This window comes from Chrysochloris asiatica, unplaced genomic scaffold (assembly GCF_000296735.1).
Source record: "Chrysochloris asiatica unplaced genomic scaffold, ChrAsi1.0 scaffold00024, whole genome shotgun sequence".
Taxonomy (NCBI): domain Eukaryota; kingdom Metazoa; phylum Chordata; class Mammalia; order Afrosoricida; family Chrysochloridae; genus Chrysochloris; species Chrysochloris asiatica.
In genome coordinates this window covers 20,918,386-20,937,647 of record NW_006408542.1, presented here as the reverse complement: position 1 = coordinate 20,937,647, position 19,262 = coordinate 20,918,386, and the positions used below count along the sequence as shown (strand labels likewise).

Genomic DNA, 19,262 nt, shown 5'->3' with positions numbered 1-19,262 from the left:
CACCACCACCAACAAAAAACCACCAGAGGGAATAAAAGCAAATACTGTTCAATGATGCTGCACAGAGGAGACTATGATCATTGCAGTGAAATAAGTAGTGCAAAACCAATGTTCTCCCATGTAAAATATCACTCAATTCACAAGAAAAACTTTTGAAAAAATAAATAAGACTGTGCTTCTCAAACAGTTGTCTATATGAAACCAAAAGAGCAACCTTTGCCCAAAACCACAATGAGAAGACACGTGGGACAGAGAAACCAGATGAATGGAAACAGGGAAGCCAAGGAGGAAATGGGGAGAGTGCTAAAACATCGAGGGGATTGCACCACTGTCACAGAACAACTTATGTATGGACTATTGATTGAGAAAATGAATTTTCAAGGTAAACTTTCACCTCAAGGACTAAAATATGTTTTTTAAAAAGAAAGGTAATTCCACAGAGTAAGTTCTACTCTGTAACAGTACATGTGTTGACATTAATAGATGCTATTTGACAAAAAGTTTTCTTTGCTCTGTTCATGAGGCCTCTCAATGTAACAGGTGTCTTAATCCTTATTACAATCATACAGCACTTCCAACAATTTCTACATGAACCACTGACCCAACGATTTAACTTATAAAACGCACAGATTAATCACAGACAAAAGCAAGCAAGCACAAAGGGGAAGAGGAGATGCTACATGGAAATGGCAAGGAGTCGACAGAAGCTGAGACAAGGATCCTCCCTCAGAGAAGACTGAGACAGTCGTCACTACATCTGATGTACTGAATTTGAATTTCTCATTTCCTAAACTGAGAAAATAAATTTTGGCTCTTTCAGACAAAATGCTGGTTATGAGACACTATAGTAACTCATAGTCACCAATGGTCAACTTGCTGCTTGAAAAACATTCAATTTTACTAAAGAGCAAAAAAGTACACTGTAACAGCCTAAGGTAGGGAAACATTCCTACAGATCGTATGGATACATGAGCTATGACTATGGAGGAGCTCTATGGAGGTCATGGACATGGCAGATGGATGAAGGTCCAGAATGATATTAGAAAGTATTCATTAGTTATGAGCAATAGACTTAACAGTCAAATTACACAGGTACAGGGAAAAAACCCACAAAACTGCTCTCTAAATCTCAACTTTTCTTTTTTTACTGGTTTCTCCATTAGCAGTTATAATTCCTACATCATCAAAACTTTCACCTGATGAGTTTTTATATGAGGGAAAAATCTGCTACCCTCAAAGCATAATCATATAATGACTATATATTCAAAGCACTCAGTCACAAGGCTAGTTTGAACTGCCAGGTCAGTGATTCAAACTCACCAGCTACTCTTCAGAAACTCTATACAGGGTCGCTATGAATTGGAACCAACTGGACAGCACTTAACAATAATATATTCAAAGCAGAATTTCTCTATTAAAAAACAACAACAAAACGACTACCCTCAAGTAGATTCTAACTCCTAGTGACTCTATGTTGCTGTGATTGTTATCAAGTACAGTTAGGTCAGTTCAAACTCATAGTGACCTTGGACAGGGTTTCTGACAAACAGCTGGTGAGTTGGCTTACTAACCTTGTAGTTAGCAGTCTAGTGCTTATCCTACAGAGACATACCAGGACTCCTAAAGGACAGAGTAAAGCTGCTTCATAGCACTACTGATATTTTGGGGCAGATAATTTAGTTTTTGTGAGGAATTGTTGTTGTAGTTAAGTGCTGTAGAGTTGGTTCTGACCCACAGCGACCCTGTATAGGGTTTCCAATGAGCAGCTGGTGAGCTTGAACCGCCAACCTTGCAGTTCAAACCAACTTTGTATTCCAGCACATTTGGTGCTTACTTAACAGCATCCCTGGTTTCTATACACTGGATTCCAGCAGGACTCTCTGTGACAATCAAAATTTCTCAAGACATTGACAAACATTCCCTGGGGCTACAGGGGATTGCCTCAACTGATCTGAAGGAACTTGAATAAAGATTCATCTTTTAAAAGAGCAAACTAACTAAAACTCTACAGAATGTCAATATAAAATCCAGACAACTGACTGTAGACACATTTGTTGTAGCAAATAGCAAACTAATGGAAAGGAATAATCTACCAAGTTTATATTATGAACCAGTCACTGGGGCTAGTAAGAACCCCTGGTGGCACAATATTTTAGCACTCAATTGCTAACTAAAAGGTTAACAGTTCGAATCCACCAACACCTCCACTGGAGAAAAAACCTGGCAATCTGTTCTAATAGAGATTACAGACTAGGAAGCCAAACAAGGCACCTTTACTCTGAACTACAGGGCTGTTGTAAATTGAAATCAACTTGATGGCACACAACAGCAATAAGAAGTAGTAAAAAATAATTTAGGCATTTACTGCTGCAGAAAAAATTCTTTGGTAATTCACTGCTCAAGATTTAAAAAAATAAAATAAAAATTGTGAGCAATAGATGCAGCCAAGTCACACAATCTAAAATTTTTTGCAAAACTGGGTCTTCTTCACTACTGTAAAAGACTAAGAAAAAGAACCCATACTAAAGGGGGGTGGGGGCAATTATTTGTTGATTGCTGGGAAGTTGGGGGTGGGTTAGGGGAGGGTGGGAAGGTGGAGCACAGGGCAGGGATTAGACACAGGAAAGTTTGGGTGCTGGGGAGGGGGGCAATATACAAGAAGGGAGACGGGAATGGAAGAACAAAGCAGATGGGAGAACAATTAGGCATGTCTGAATGGGCTAAGTGGGACAGTGGTAAAGAATGATCTATGTACAACCTTGAAACTACAGGGCTCTGGTATACAGAGATTGAGACATAGTTGGAATGGGGAAAAGGGGGGAATAACGTTAAGATGCTTGGCTGTCTTTTGAATCTTGGTTTTCCTTGCATTATAATATAAAATAGACGCTGGAGGAGGAGAAAGGATTAGCCAGAAACATCACCATAGAAAGCTTGTAAGTCCGTCTTCTGCCTATAACTGATTGGAATACCTAAAATGGGGCTACAACATGCCCAGTGAAGGAGGCTTCCTGTGGAGCCTCTGCAATACATAAGACTATAGGCAGAAGCCTGAACCACATCCAGATCTCCAGAGACAGGAAATTCCCACTTGAAAGGACAAGCAGACCAACCTGGAATGGCTAGAGGAACAGAGGATACTTCTTGAAAGAAAGACCTACAGGAAAAATACAAAACAATAGAGGTAGACGGATTGTTACTACAAGAACAAACAAGTTGCTTGCCCAGGAAACATCAAGGCAAGTGGTCGGGTCCCCTCAGTGCAAACCCCCTTCCAAGACGAAGACTCAATGGGAATACACACTCTGATTGATGACCACGCTCGTCACCGATAAGGGGAAGTGAGAGAAAAACAGCAATGAAGTGGCGAGCTAAGCCCTACAATGTGGAGAGTGAAGCGTTCAACTGATAAAAAGAGAGGGTATATGCACAAGAACACCCACACTGGCAGATAATACCCACTTGACCTGGCTTCAATGACTGGATGATCAGAGCTCAACCAGAAGAAGAAAAATGAGGAAAAAAGAGTAATCTGATACAATTTGATGAACTTGACCTACACCTACGGATGCAGTAGCTCAAAAGAGGGAACAAATTCTTACAGCAAGATCATTCCTACCCCACCCCCTCCACACACAAGAGTAGACAAGGATGGTTAACTTGGACATTGGCTACCCAAAATGGGGGGAGGGGGAGGGGAGAGACGGACCTACAAAGGCAAGAAGTGACTGGCTTACAAGCTTTCAAGAGGAAACCTAGAGCCAGGGGGCCTGGCGGAAGGCAGAATCTCCAGTGAGTAGTATCCAATCTGCCTAGGCAGAGCTGATGAAATGAAATGCAGACGGGTCTCTTGTGATACAATAGTGAATACCTGTTATCAGGACTGATTGTGAAGGTTGGAAATGTAAAGGTAGATGTTTTATAGCAAGGAAGGGAGGGAATAACTTTCCAGTCTAGGACCATCAACAGAGAAGAGCCAAGAGTGGGACCCTACCCAGAGAAGCAGCGATGCCTGAGATGAGGGCAGAGACGATGACATGGAGCGATGGAGCAGTTGGAGATCCAGGAGCAACTGTGGTAAAGGGGGGAGGGGTAGTGTAGGGGTAGTTTGCAGGGTATACTCTTTGGTTGGTTGATGATGCATGGAGGGGATTTTAATCATGGCAATGATACGATATACGATAGAATGAATGTAAAACTAATGTTCTCCCATGTAAACTATCATATAATTCACAATAAAACACTAAAAAACAAACAACAACAAAAAAGCTGGGTCTTCTTAACTAAGCCTCTAGCTCTCGACAGGGCTTCCTCAAGTCTGGTCAGGGATGACCTACAAGAAAACTATTGTTGTTGTTAGGTGCCATCAAGTCGGTACCGACCCATAGCGACCTTATGCATATAGTTGGTGGTACTTTAATAACACAGAATTAAACAGAGAAGGGAGCCCGGCTTTGAAATTTTAATATTTTTCTCAAACAATTCTTAAAATACATACAAGTTTGAGTTCTATCAGAGAAACTTGTGAATTCTCATAATAAAATGGTGGCTGAAGTATAAGGTGGGGAAGAAAAGATGAAACACATTGGATCTGAACTGGCCCATTCCTTCATCTTTCTGGTTTTATTCTTGCTCTACAACTCCCACATCCTTAGCTGACTCTCAGCTAGTAAAATTCAGGTGTTGTTAGGTGCCAGCCATCCAGCAGGCCCGACTCATAGCGACCCTATACACAACACAAGAAAACATCGTCTGCTCCTGTGCCATCCTCACAGTGGTTATGTTTGAGTCCACTGCTACTGTTACTGTGTCAGCACACAGGGGAAATACTTCTGATCAAGAATCCTGTCTTGAGTATATTATCACCATTTTCTTTGAAACTCGCCAGAAAATAGCTTGTTACTAATCAATACTGTTAGAGCATGCAAGCTCCTATCATCTATTCTTCCCCTCTGTGAAAAAGGGTGCAGCCCTACCTGTGAAAGGGTTCTGAACAAAGGAAAACTGTCATGCTTAGGCAAGCTAATTTACTATTGAATCACAATACTGTATGATACAGGTTGGAACTGACTCTACGGCACTTCATTTAACAACAACAACATGAGGGTACATTTATACATACAGAGAAAAGACCTGAAAAGGTAAGGAAACATATTAAACTATTAACAGTGGTTAGTTACTACCAGAGATTGGGTGGGGTGGAAGCAAGGGATAGGTATTTAGTTTCTTATTTAATTTTTAAACAATGGTCATGTAGTACTTTTTAAACTAATAGGAAGTTTTTTTTAAAATTCTGCAGCATACTTCATGGGTTAATACAGTGTTGTTGTTGCTGTTGTTAAGTGCCATTGAGTCGGTTCCCATTGAGTCAGTTCTCTATGGCAACTGGTCATAGGGTTTCTGAGGAGCATTTGTTGAGTTTGAATAGCTGACCTTGTGGTTCAAACCAACCTTGGGGTAGAGTGCTTATCCTACAGCACCACACCAGAACTCCAGTAATAAGAAGTTATAAATGAGTAGCCACAAATGAAGATTTCTGTCTTATTTATATAAATCTTCAACTAGCCCCATGAGATATAAAACTTCTTTCTCTCAAATAGTAACAATAAATAAAACTCTTTTGCTGCTTATGTTACTTTCACTTCTTAGAAAAACCAAGCAAACTTGATATTTAAAAATTGATGTGGGTTTCTGAAGAAACTCCAATATACTGTTGAGTTCTGTACAGTCTGAAAATTAAAAATTCTTGCATACTTAAAATATACAAACTAGTGGAAACTAGTCTTTATCCTTTTGCTTTAGTTCTCCAGAGTCTACCAAAAGAAGGTGACAACTCTGGCTTTTTAAAAGTATCAAACACTTCTAAATGATTGAACACTTTATCCAGAGCATACTTTATCCTGAACTAGTACTCTTATTAATGAAAAATTCTCTCCAAACTGGGCTTCAGGTGCATCAGATTCATTTTCTAACAACTTTCTGAAAATTTATAAACTACCATCATCCCTTTCATCTCCTTCCTAAGTTCCCAAATAATTGGGCTATTACAAGGAATACTATATTTCAACCTTACTTTGAGCCATTTCTAAAAAAAAAAAAAACTTTAAAAAAATCAACTTGAAGTTATTTTATCATTTTCATTTACAAAGTTATACTAAGAGCAATGAGATAAAACAGCAAGGTAGCAAAAAAGCTTCCAAAAACGATCAAATAAGGCAGTACACATAGCCTCTCAGTATTTGGTCTATTTATCATGAAAAGCTTAATAAAATTACTATTTTTACAAGTCTATTCAGTATACCATTTCAGAAATAATTACAGTGTCAGTTTATGTTTCTAGCTACAAGAAGTTTAAAAAGAAAAAACAGCTCTGCTGTTTCCATGACACTGCTACTTTTACATGACAATTTTAGAAGAACCAGAGTTAGAACTGACACAATATAGTACATCTGTCAATCCTCCCTAGCACAACTGATACATACAGCATTCATTAATTTGCAAACTGCCTAGCAAGTAGTACGTGTACGTTAATTTTTCAGGGGTCAGTTAACTCCTAAAATTCTAATGGTTAATCATGAAACTGTCCTTTCTTTAAAACTAGCATTTTGGATTCCTCATTATAAAAACAGTTCACTGAATTTTGATGACAGCATAATTTTAAAGACTAAGAACAAATTTGGTAGCTAAAGAACTTCAATTACAAGTGCCTGATTCTTTTCTTCAGCTGAGGTTGAATGCAGGCAGAACCGCTCAATCATCTGATATATTGAATTGGGACTAAGGAAGATTAAAAAAAAGACAAAGAGTATGCAAGATATATGAGAGGAATGAGCTTTCAAAGGATATTCAGTCTTGTAGGAGAAAAAAAATCATGTTTCCATTTTACAGTTAATTCTGAACTACTGAGATACAAAATAAAATTAAATACTACATGGGTTAAGTAAGGAAGTAAGAAATTTCTATGGGGGCTGAGAAATGCTAATCTGGAGTATTTAATTTGTGTTTATTATGAACAGCTGGGATTCGCAGACATAGGAATGGGGGAAGAATACAACTCTGAAGCAGGAAGGAATAGGTAAAAACTATCAGAAGTAAAATGGAACGGTTGGCTCTGGAAAGGAAAAGGGATGTTTTTCTGAGAACAAAACAAGGAGAGAACTGAAAATACAGATCTATTTTGAGGTTGAAAGCATTAAGGAGATCATCTGCTTAGAGTGAAGTGGCATGGGATAACAGAAAGTTTAGGAGAGAGTAAGAACATTTTGTATTTGTCACTGTAGACAGTCAGGTACTAACAGAAATACCAATTAGAAATGAAGGCTAAATAACTTGAAAGTGCAATGGGTTCAATCAGCACTATGTCATCTTGGAATTAAATGGAATTTAATCACATGGAATTAAACTGCCACATCTTTCTTCTTGATACCACTGGGCAGACTCAAACTACTGACCTTTCAGTTAATGGTGGTGGTGGTTGCTGGTGGTTGTGTACCACTGAGTTGGTTTCAACTCACAGCGACACTGTAAGAGGGTATCTGAGGTTGTAAATCTTTACAGGAGCAGAAAGGCTTATCTTCCTTCTGCAGAATGGCTGGTATTTTGAACTGCTGACCTTGAGGTTAGCAGCCCAACTCATAACCACTTTGCTACCAGAACTCCTAGTCAGTAGGACGACCAGACCACCCGCCCACCACCCCCACCCCCCAAACAAAAACAACAAAGCCACTGCTGCCAAGTCAGTTCTGACTCAGGGACAGAGAAGAACTGTTCCAAAGGATTTGCAAGAGTATAAAGCTTCACAGAAGCAAATGCCTACGACGTAATTGGTGCATTCAAAGCAACCAATTTTGGCTACCAGTCTAATAGGTAGCTGCCTGCACCCCAAGACTTCCTCAGTTGTGATCAAGGAGATAAAATTTTTAGCTAAAAGCAATTGCTATCCAGTCAATTTTTACTCAAGGTGATCCACATGAGTCACAGTAGAACTGTGCTCCACAGGGTTTTCATTGGCTGATTTTTAAAAAGGAGAATGCCAGGTATTTCTTCTGAGGCACATCTGGGTGGACTGAAATCATTTGGTTAGCACTAAGCACCACCCAGGGACTCCCAAGGAATTCCAGAATCCCCACAAAAGAGTTTGACACAAAGGAGATTATCAGTATCATCACTCTCTTTGTCTTTTTATAACAATTTACAAGTAACCCCATTTTCACTATTATTCCTGAACTTGACCTGGTAAAATAGTGGACAAGTTGTACACCAAAATGAAAGACTTCTCCAATCTTTCGATCTGTGTCTGCTCTATGAAAAAGAGAATAGAGAAATCTTAACTTTCTCTAACAGAATTCATTCCATAGCTACATATTTTTAAATTAACTCCTCACTGAAGAATTTACACTACTATTTCTGGAAAAAAATCACCCCAAAACAATGAAGACAAGAAACAGAGAAATGTGATTTGATGACAGACATTGGTAAGCACTGCCCTGAGAGAAAACTACTAATCCCAAATTCTTAGAAAGGAAGACAACAGATGTTCCCAAAAAATTTCAGGAAAGCTTAAACTGGAAGGCATAAGCAATCACATCAAGATGATGTAAGAAGGGAAATAAGGGTAATGAATGTAAGTTTTGTTTACTATCTGTGGAGTTTTAGCATTTGGCCTTGAAAAAGCAAGGCTTTTTTCAGATAAAAACAAGAAAATAGCTCTTCTTCCACTGCAGCTACAGAAAAACAAAGATTCTAGTTCATAAAGCCACCTTCACAAACACTACATGTAATGAACAAATCTTATTAAAACAACCAGATTTTGGATGTTATTGCTAAATCCTGAGACAATAATCTTTAACCTCTATAAAAATTCTTTAATTTTGATAGTTTGCCTTCTATGTAATATTAGTTTTAGTAATAACATATACATGACATCTAAGGTTTCTAAACTTGAGCTTACATGGATGCTCCAGTTGTTCTTTTCCAACAAGTCTGAAGATAAAAATTAAAATAATGACTCTGCTACATCATGGAATTTGTTTAAATTAACTATCATTTACTTGAAAAAAATGGAAGGTGTAAGAAAATAATTTGCTTGTTAGTTTCTTTCACTCTGTGTGATTCCCAAAGGTAAAACAAATTAAAAGTACGTCCAATCAATGGAAAATTATATACTTATTAAAAACTGCTGAATATAGAGAACAAACAAGATGGCGGATTGGGTGGAAGTGCAGTGAGGAGCTCCATCAGCAACACAGAATACAGAACCAAATCAGGCTTAGAGGATGGTGCCAGAAGTCTGAACCACATGTAAAGGAATATTTAGAAGGTTGGAAGGTTTACAGCTAGGGGAATTTGCAGCAGAAGCAAGAAACCCATTGCTTTCTAACTCAAGATGCTCAGCTGGTCCCGGAGCCACCATCTTGGGAGAGACCAAGCAGGGGAAGGATCAGAGGAGCCACAAATGCCTAACAGAAAAGCAGGGATACAGGTGTGGACATTCTTTTTTTTTTGGAATCAGTTCATTGGTCTCTTGCTGTCTGCGCACCTCATTTCTGGTGACTAGAGGGGATGCCTAAGCAAGTTGACGCCCCACACCCACACCTGGAGGGTTATATTACGCATGTGCACAGATCACCTTGAAATTTAAAGAGACAGTTTCCACTTAAAACCAAACGGCCACATCTGGCCCTAAACTGTTTATAACTAGAAAAAAAGGTCTGAACTGGGATTATGGAGCGGGACAAGCAGACTGAAAAGGAAATAAGCCGAAAATTAAATCCTGAATTATGTCCAAATGACCAGTGGCACCAACAGTGGCATCCTGAAACTTCTTAGGAAGAAGAATAAAAAGGAAAGCCCATCTCCTGATCACATCTACCTGGAAGAAGTCAGAAAGCATAAAAAATACCAAAATACACACCCATCTAAGTATTAAGGCCACAGATAACTCCTGAATATACCAAAAAACAGAAGCAGATGACCATATCAGCCCATGTCCAAAAACAAGATAAAATGAGGCAAATGAGCTGGAAGTAGACCTACACTCCATACTGGAAGATGGGCTGGCTTTGGAAACGCCTGAGAAGGAATTCAGAAAAATTATTATAAAATGTATCAAAACACTATATAATGGAGAAAAATAAAGAAGAAGTCAGGAAAGCGCTACAGGGACAATCAAATAAGACAGATAGAGCATTGGAAACAATTCAAAACCTACAGAAAGAGGCCCAAACGATTAATAATAGAATATCAGAAATGGACAATACACTGAAGGGGCAAAGGAATAGAATTGAAGAGATAGAAGCCAGACCTAATGAGCTGGGAGATAAATCTCTCAACACTAATAAAATATAAGAGCAAACACACAAAAGGATAAAAAACTCTGAAGAAGGCTTAAGAATCATGTTGAACAACATGAAAAGGAATAACTTAAGAATTATGGGCATTCCGGAACAGGAAGACTCACACGAGACCACAGAGGAGATAGGTAAAGAGCTTCTGGAAGAAAATTTTCCTAACATCCTGAAAAGTGAAAAGATAAGCATTCAAGAAGCTCATCGAAACCCAGGAAAGATAAACCCTAAAAGAAAATCACCAAGACATATAATAATCAAGCTTTCCAAAATTAAAGGACAGAATCCTGAAAGCAGCTAGAGAAAAGAGAAATGTAACATACACAGGCAAGCAAATCATATTAAGCTTGGATTTCAACAAAAACCATGCAGGCAAGAAGGCAATGGGAAGACATATATAAAACCATGAAAGAAAAAACCGCCACCCAAGAATCCTCTATGGAGTAAAACTGTCAATCAAATACAATGGTGTAATCAAAACATTCCAGGATAAACAGAAGCTAAGGGATTTTGCCAAAGCCAACCCTGCTATGAAAAACATCCTAAAGGAAGTTCTGTGGACTGAGAACCAACAAGAACAAACAGGCCTCTTGCGGAGTATAGCCCTTAGGTGGAATCCTGAGTCCCATCCAGAACCTTTTGAGGGGGACATTCCCACTAGAAAGGGCAAGCAGAGAAGCCTGGATCAGCTAGAGTGACAGAAGATACATCTTCAAAAAAAGATAATCAGGAAAAACCCAAAACAAAAATGTCAGAATGACTGGCTACTACAAGAATAAGCAAGCTACTTGTCAGGAAGTCGTCAAGGCAAGCTATCAACTTCCTTCAGGACAAACTCCCCTCTAAGACTAAAATTCAAAAGGAGCAAACAAACAAGTATGTAAACTTGCTGGCAACCACACTGGTGTACTGGTGAGTGCAAGAGGAGGAAAGGCAGCAATGAAGAATGGGCTGAGTTTAACCACAGTCCATTGACTCCCGTTGACCTGGAGATGAGAAAGAGAAGAGGAACGGCTGGTTGCTCCAAAGTGTGGTGAGACCTGAAGACACTTGATCCCATGGACAAGGTCATAGCCACAGAGGGCTAGTGCTGAGAGTGATGCATTCAGCTGATATGAAATGAGGGGAGATACACAGGAACACCCAAACTTGCAGATAGTACCCATTTGACCTAGCCTTGATGGCTCAACAATCAGAACTCGACTAGAGGACGATTAAAAAAAAAAATTTTTTTTTTTTGGATAAAGAAAACAAGGGCAAATTGCTACAATTTGATGAACCTGACCTATAATCATTAAGGTAGTATACTCTAAATACCAACAGAGAGGGAAGGAGTCTTCACATCAAATTATCAATGCTATCCCCTCTGTACACAGGGTAGATATGGACAGGAGACTTAAGACATTGGCTACCTAAAATGAGGGGGTGATAAAGGCATGAAGTGACTGGATTACAAGGTTTCAAGAGGGAGTTTAGTTTAAGAGTATAGGGGGAAAGAAAAGAGTCCCCACTGAATAGATTTCATCTTGTCTAGATACACATGAGGAAAAGAGATGGGGAAGATTCCTATGATTCAGTAGTGAGTAATTGTCATTCTAACTAATTGTGACTGTCAAAATTGTAAAGGTAGAAGTTTTGTAACAAAAACAGGAGAGTGGTTAATCTTACAGTCCAGAAACAGAGGACCTTAGGACCATCAAGGGAGAAGAGCACAAGCAGACTGTGGGGCCTTATTCAGAGAAGCAGGGATGCCTGAGACAGAGGCAGAGAAGGGGGATGGAGACGGGGAGTGGCTGAGGACTCTAGATTCATGGGAAGAGAGGGATTAAGAGCTGGTGGCCAGGAGGCAGACTTGCAGAATGTGCCCTTTGAAGATGTAAATTATTATATATGCTGGAGTGTTTTGATTTTTTAAAAAAGCTAAAGTGGATAGAGAGGATTATAATCATTGTAATGAAAACAAGGTGTATGATTTCTTGAATGTAAAACTGATGATCTGCCCTGTAAACTTTCACTCACTCCACAATAAAAACTTAAAAAAAAAAAAAGTGCTGAATACAAAGATAGAACAGTAAAAAATGGGTAAGCAGGGGAGAAACAGGACACAAAATTACATTACGATTACAAGTATACATAAAAACACTGTCAAGCCAAGAGCACACTATATAAAACTTTTATTTCCACAAAGTTCAAAAACAGGCAAAAATAATTTATACTGTTAGAAGTCAGGTTAGTGGTCACTACTGACCTGATGAAGGATAGGAACTAGCTGAATTTAGGAGTTTCCTGACTTTTGTGCCTTTACATAGATGTGTCCACTTTGTAAAAACACAAAATGCTACTATATTTATACATCATTTAACTTTACAAAACTTCTAAAGTGAAAGAATTATATACACCAAACTAGTATCATATTGTTGTTATTAGGTACCATCGATTCCGTTCTGACTCATAGAAACATTATACACAGCAGAAAGAAATACTGCCCAGTCTGGCATCATCCTCACAACCATTAAGCTGAGGACCATCGCTGCTGCCACTGTGCCAAGCCATCTTGTTGGGGGTTTCCCTCTTTCTCACTGACCCTCCACTTGACCTAGCATGATGTCCTTTTCCAGAGACTGGTCCCTCCTGATAATGTGTCCAAAGTATGAGAGCCCAAGTCTCGCCATCCTAGCTTCCAAGGACCATTCTGGTTTGTACTTCTTCCAACACACATTTGTTTGTTCATGGCACTCTCAATACTCAGTACTCCTCACCACCACAACTCTAATGCATCAAGTCTTCTATAGTCTTCCTTATTTATTGCCCAAGCTTCGCATGTATATGAGAGGTTCACATGCATATGAGAGTTTACTGAAAATATTATAGCTTGAATTAGGAACACTTTAGTCCTTAAACTGACATCTTTGCCCCAAATACATTTAAGAGGCCTTGTGCAAAAGACATGCCTAATGCAATATACATCGCTTGATTTCTTGACTGCTGTGTCCTTAGTCACTGTCCAGTTTTTGCATGCATATGAGAATATTGAAAATACCATAGGTCAGGGTCAAATGTACTTTAGTCATCAAAGTGACTTCTTTGCAATTAATCTATCCAATGCAATCTTGGTATTATTTATTGGCCCAGTTGTGGTTTCTTGTTTTCATTAAATCGAGGCACAATCCAAACTTAAGGCTGTAGTCTTTGATCTTCAATAGAAAGCACTCCAAGTCCCCTTTGGTTGTGTCATCTGCAAATGTTTGTTGATTTTGTTAGGTGTCAGTGTCATCCCCCATCCCTTTCACCAGATCTATCTGACAAAGAGGGAAACTATTCAGTGGGGATTCTATTCTACCTTACCCCCCTCATTCTGCAAGGAGGCACACTTATGAAAGCTTTCAAATCAACCACTACATGCCTTTGTAGCTGCCCACCCCACATTTTTGACAGCCAATGTCTAAATTTTTCATCCCTAACAACAAACCAACCCAGTACACTGAGGAAACAAACTTGTTCCTTTCTGGTTGAATTTTGAGACAGTGCATTCATAGGCAAAAGTCTAGTTCATCACATTATAGTAATTTGCATTTGTTCTCAGTATCAAACATCTTTATCTTCCTCGGTTCAAGTTCTGGTCAACTAGCCATCCAAGCTAGGTCAACTGGGTACTAGCTGCAGGTTTGGGAGTTCATGCACATCTCCCTGCAGTCCAGATCAGCTGGCCATGTCATTCTCAGCTGTAGCCTCCAGGGACCAGGTCAGAGCTCATGGGCCTGCATACACACATCCTTGTAAATTTTAGACCAGCCAGCTCTTCTTCTTCTCACTCATCTCAAGATCAATGGGTACCAATGGAACATGATCGAACTCAGGCCATGTCTTCATTGCTGCATTTCCCCCACTTCCACTCACAAGTAGAATCAGGTGGTCACCACCTTCACAACTGTTTCTATATTAGAGCCCATTGCTGATGTCCTCCGGGGACTGGTCCCTCCTAATACGTCCAAAGTTTAAGAGATGAAATCTGCCATCCTCACTTGGATATATGTTTGTTACTGTTTTTAAGTGCCTTTGAGTCAATTCTGACTCACAGCAATCCTGTACAGGGTTTCCAAAGAACAGCTGATGAGTCTGAATCATTGGTCTTTAGTTCAAACTGACCTTGCAGTCCCAGTGCTTTAGTCCACAGCGCCAAACCAGACTACTACATATATGTAGTAGTTGTTGTTGTTAAGTACCATGGAGTTGGTTCCGACTCATAGTTACAACTGTGCAGGGTTTCCGAGGCTGCAAATCCTTATGGGAGCTGAAAGTCTCCTCTTTCTCCCGCGGAACAGCTGGTAGTTTCGAACTGCCAACCTTGAGGTTAGCAGCCTGATTTGTAACCACTACATTACCATATATGTAGTGTGTGCCTTAAATCCTTTCTAGAATAATGAATAGTAAAGTGCTTAATATGTGGCAGGCTATTCAAAATACTTCATATATGAAATCATGTAATCCTCATATAACAACACAATAAACTTATTAACTATTATTAATTTCATTTTAAAGGTGAAGAAATGTGAGACACAGTGAAGCTGAATAACTCGCCTTAAGATTACACAGCAAACAAAGTGTACAGCCATAATTTGAACCAAGGTACTCTGGCTCCTAAGTCCATGCTTTGAAAACACTATTATCATACCACCTCGCTAAAAATATATGGCTCAGTGTATGTGTGTGTATGATTTAGGTGAAAGTTTACAGAGCAAATTGGTTTTCCATTGAATAATACATACACATTTATGTGTGTGTGACATTGATTACAATCCTCCACAATGTAACAGTACTCTTTCCATTTCCTCCCTGTGTTTACCATTTCCCTTTTAATATTCCTTTACCTTAAAAATAATATAGGACTCAGGGATACAGGGATTGAGGCATGGTTGGAGTGGGCAAAAGGGGGGAAACAATGTTAAGATACTTGGCTGTCTTTTGAATCTTGGGTTCCCTAGCATACCATTATAAAATAAACATTTGAGGGGGAGGGAACAAAGGAATAGCCAGCAATATCACCATAGAAAGCCTGTAAGTTCATTTTCTGGCTATAATTGATTGGAATACCTAAAATGGGGCTACAACATGCCCAGTGAAGAAGGCTTCCTGCGGAGCCTCTGCATTACCTAAGACCAAAGGTAAAATCCAAACCCCATCCAGAATCTTCTGAGGTAGGAAATTTCTACTTGAAAGGACAAGCAGACCAGCCTGGAACGGCCAGAAGAACAGAAGATACTTCTTAAAAGAAAGACCTACAAGAAAAATACAAAACAATCACAGCAATCTGACTGATTACTACAAGAACAATCAAGTTGCTCACCCAGGAGACATCAAGGCAAGTGGTCGGGTGAGAGGCAAACCCCCTTCCAAGACTAAGACTCAAGGGGACTACACGAGCAGACATGGGCTCTGACTGGTGACCACGTTGGCCACCGATACGGGGAAGCGAGGGAAAAACAGCAATGAAGCTGCGAGCTAAGTCCAACCACATTCAATACACTCCTGAGAACCTGGGTGGAGACCTGGATGGCCAGCAGTGTGGCAAGACCTGGGAACTCTTGGTCCCAGAGTCAGTGACACAGCCACAGAGGACTAGAGGAGACTGAAGCGTACAGCTGATAAGAAGACAGGGCATATGCACAACACCACCCACACTTGCAGATAATACCCACTTGACCTGGCTTCAATGGCTGGATGATGAGAGCTCAACTAGAAGAAAAAAGAGGAAAAAAAAAGAGTAATGTGATACAATTTGATAAACTCGACCTACACCTATGGATGCAGTAACTCAAAAAGGGAACAAATCTTTACAGCAAGGATCATTTCCACCCCCTCCATACACAGAGTAGACATGGATGGGCAATTTGGACATTGGCTACCCAAAATGGGGGGCTACAAAAGCAAGAAGTGACTGGCTTACTAGCTTTCAAGAGGGAGCCTAGATCCAGAGGGTGGGGAGGGAGGTAGACTCTCCACTGAGTAGTATCTAATCTGTCTGGGTGGGACTGATGAAAGGAGATGGGAATCGAACTCTTGTGGTACAATAGTGAATAATTGTACAGGACTGACTGAGGGTTAGAAATGTAAAGGTAGACATCTTGTAGCAAAAGGAGGGGAGTGGTTGACTTTGCAGTCCAGGAGCAGAGGTCCCTGGAACCATCAAGGGAGAACTGCAGAATGTGGGACCCTACCCAGAGAAGAAGTGGTGCCTGAGATGTAGGCAGAGATGATGACATGGAGAGATGGAATAGCTGGGGACTCTAGACCCAGAGAAGGAGAGGGGCTGTGTGCTGACGACCAGGAAGAAGGCTTGCAGGGTATACCCTTGTGGTTGGTTGATGATGCATAGATGGGATTGTAACCATGGCAATGAAACAATATATGATAAAATGAATGTAAAGCTAATGTTCTCCCATGTAAACTATCACATAATTCGCAATAAAACATTTTTCAAATAATAATAATATAGGAAAATAAGTTATTTTATGAATCTAAATCATTACTGATTGACGCAGAACCTGGCAGTGTTTTGTTCTGTTGTGCATGGGGTCACTATGAGTTGCTACCAACTCAATGGCATCTAACAACAAGAAATCATTACTACTCCTGTGCATTGTTAAGTGCCATCGACTCAATTCTGACTCATAGCATCCTGTACAGAGTTGCTAAGAAGTGGCTGGTGTGGTTAAACCACTAACCTTGTGATTAGCAGTTCAGTGCTGATCCTACAGCGCCGCACAAGGACTTAAGTAGCTGTGTAATTAAAATGCTAACATAGGTGGAAGACTGATTTTTAGGAATAAGTGATATAATCATGTGAAGAAAATGAAAGTCACTCCAAGGTTACATGTTTAGACATATTGATAATATACCTCTCTTCTATTCTGTTTTTATCCATGAGAGGCTGCTTAATCCACTGATTAATCAATCTCTGTCCTTGAGGGGTTTTACACTTATTCAACAATGCAGCCAAAGACTGAGAGCCAGTGGTATCTTCAACAGAACCCTAGTTCACAAAAAATAAAACAGAATGTAGTGAAAACCTTACATTACATAAAAAAGTTAATTCTGGAAACAACACATAATATTTCTCAAATACTAAATGAGAAATTTGCACAAAAGTTCTCTTCTAAAATCAAACTTCTAATATAATAATTAATCCAAATTTTGTCCTGTACATTTTCTCCCCAAACCAAAACTACTTAGACATAAAATATTTTAGACTATAATTCAAATAATAGCTAATATACAATAATATACAATAGTACAGCTTACTACTCTAAATAAAATACAGCAATTCAAAATTATCTATTTTAAGTATATTTCAAAATACATAGGTTCCATAAAAAGTGCCTTCAGCATATAGCAAAGGAAACTCTTTTTCATATTTTTTACCTGGAAAAGGTTAAGGGCTCTGACTGCTGCAATATCCAATTTCATATACTGGTTGAAGTCAAAAGTAGTCATTTCAAACTGTCCAAAGTTTGAATCATCTGATAAGAGTTCTAAAAACTTGATTACTGCAGACAATGATGATACAGCAACCTAAAAATACAAAAAGACTGCTGCATCACGAAAATTCTAGAATTAAAAAAAAACAAATGCCAAAATGAAAATAAAATCTGTCACATTACAAAGTTCTGGATAGAGTAGGAGAAAATGTGGAGGAAACCTCAAAACCATAAAAAGACCAGGCATATTGGTCAGATAGAAACTCATGGAACCTTGAGACTATGGCCTTTGGTCACCCTTCAGTTCTGGAACTGAGCTTACCCTCTTGGCTCAATTTTAGGCCAAGCAATATAAGGGTGACAACAACACTAGTGAAGTAGACACACCACAGAATGGTCAACCAGTCTACATAAAAAAGGAAGCATTTACCTAAGTACAAAATTCAGAAAAGTAGGGAAAGGAGAAGGAATGGAAACAAGAAACACAAGAAGAAAGTGGAATAAATGATGTTACACTGAGGGGAATAAAACAAGAGGAAACAAAGTGCATGATTTGTTCAGTGTAAAACTGATGCTCTTCTCTATTAACCTTCATTCAATTCACAATAAAAAGTCATAAAAAGAAAATAAATTCTGAACACTAACGTTTTCTTTAGTGTTGTTCTCAATCCAAAACAAGAAAACTAAACAAAGTTTAAATAAATCTCTTTATTTAAAAAAATAATTTTAGAAAGTGAATATTACTGCAATAGAACAATTTAATAGCTGCATGTGGAAATTATCCAAATGCTCATCAGGAATAAAATAGATAATTATGGCATGTTCCCACAACAGAATGCTTGTTAAATGCTGTCAAGTCAGCTCCAATTCACAGTAACCTTATGTATGTTGTTGTTGTTATGTGCCATGGAGTCTGTTCCGACTCATAACGACCCTGCACAGGGTTTCCGAGGCTGTAAATCTTTATGGGAGCAGAAAGCCTCATCTTTCTCCTGCGGAACAGCTGGTATTTTTGAACTGCTGACCTTGCAGTTCGCAGCCCGATTCGTAACCACTACGCTACCAGAGCTCCTAACCTTATGTATAGCAGAATGAAACGATGCCTGCTCCTATGACATTCTTCACAATTAGTACTGTTTAAGCACATTTTACAGTCACTGTATTAGTTCATCGCACCAAGAGTCTACTTTCTCGCTGATCCTTTAAGTTACCAAACATGAAGTCCTTCTCCAACAATTGATCTCTATGGATGATGTGCCCACAATAAATGAGACAAAAATCTCACCTTAAGGAACATTCTATAGCTATACTTCCTTCCACACAAATTTGTTTTTCTGGCAGTCCATGGTACATTAGTATTCTTTCCCAACATCACAATTCAAATGTGCCAATTAGTCTTCCTTTTTTTTTTTTAATGACAGCAGGTGATGCAATTTAAAAT

At 39.1% G+C, this 19,262-nt stretch overlaps 1 protein-coding gene across 1 annotated transcript in view; it reads right to left on the bottom strand.

The window, feature by feature from the left end:
• MSH2 (mutS homolog 2) overlaps window positions 1-19,262 on the bottom strand; it is a 126,503-nt gene that overhangs the window by 67,110 nt on the left and 40,131 nt on the right. The window contains exons 5-6 of the mRNA XM_006839430.1: window positions 17,766-17,915; window positions 17,243-17,376 (exon numbers count right to left, since the gene is read on the bottom strand). Coding sequence (XP_006839493.1) covers window positions 17,243-17,376; window positions 17,766-17,915 — 284 coding nt within the window. The remainder of the gene's footprint in view (window positions 1-17,242; window positions 17,377-17,765; window positions 17,916-19,262) is intronic.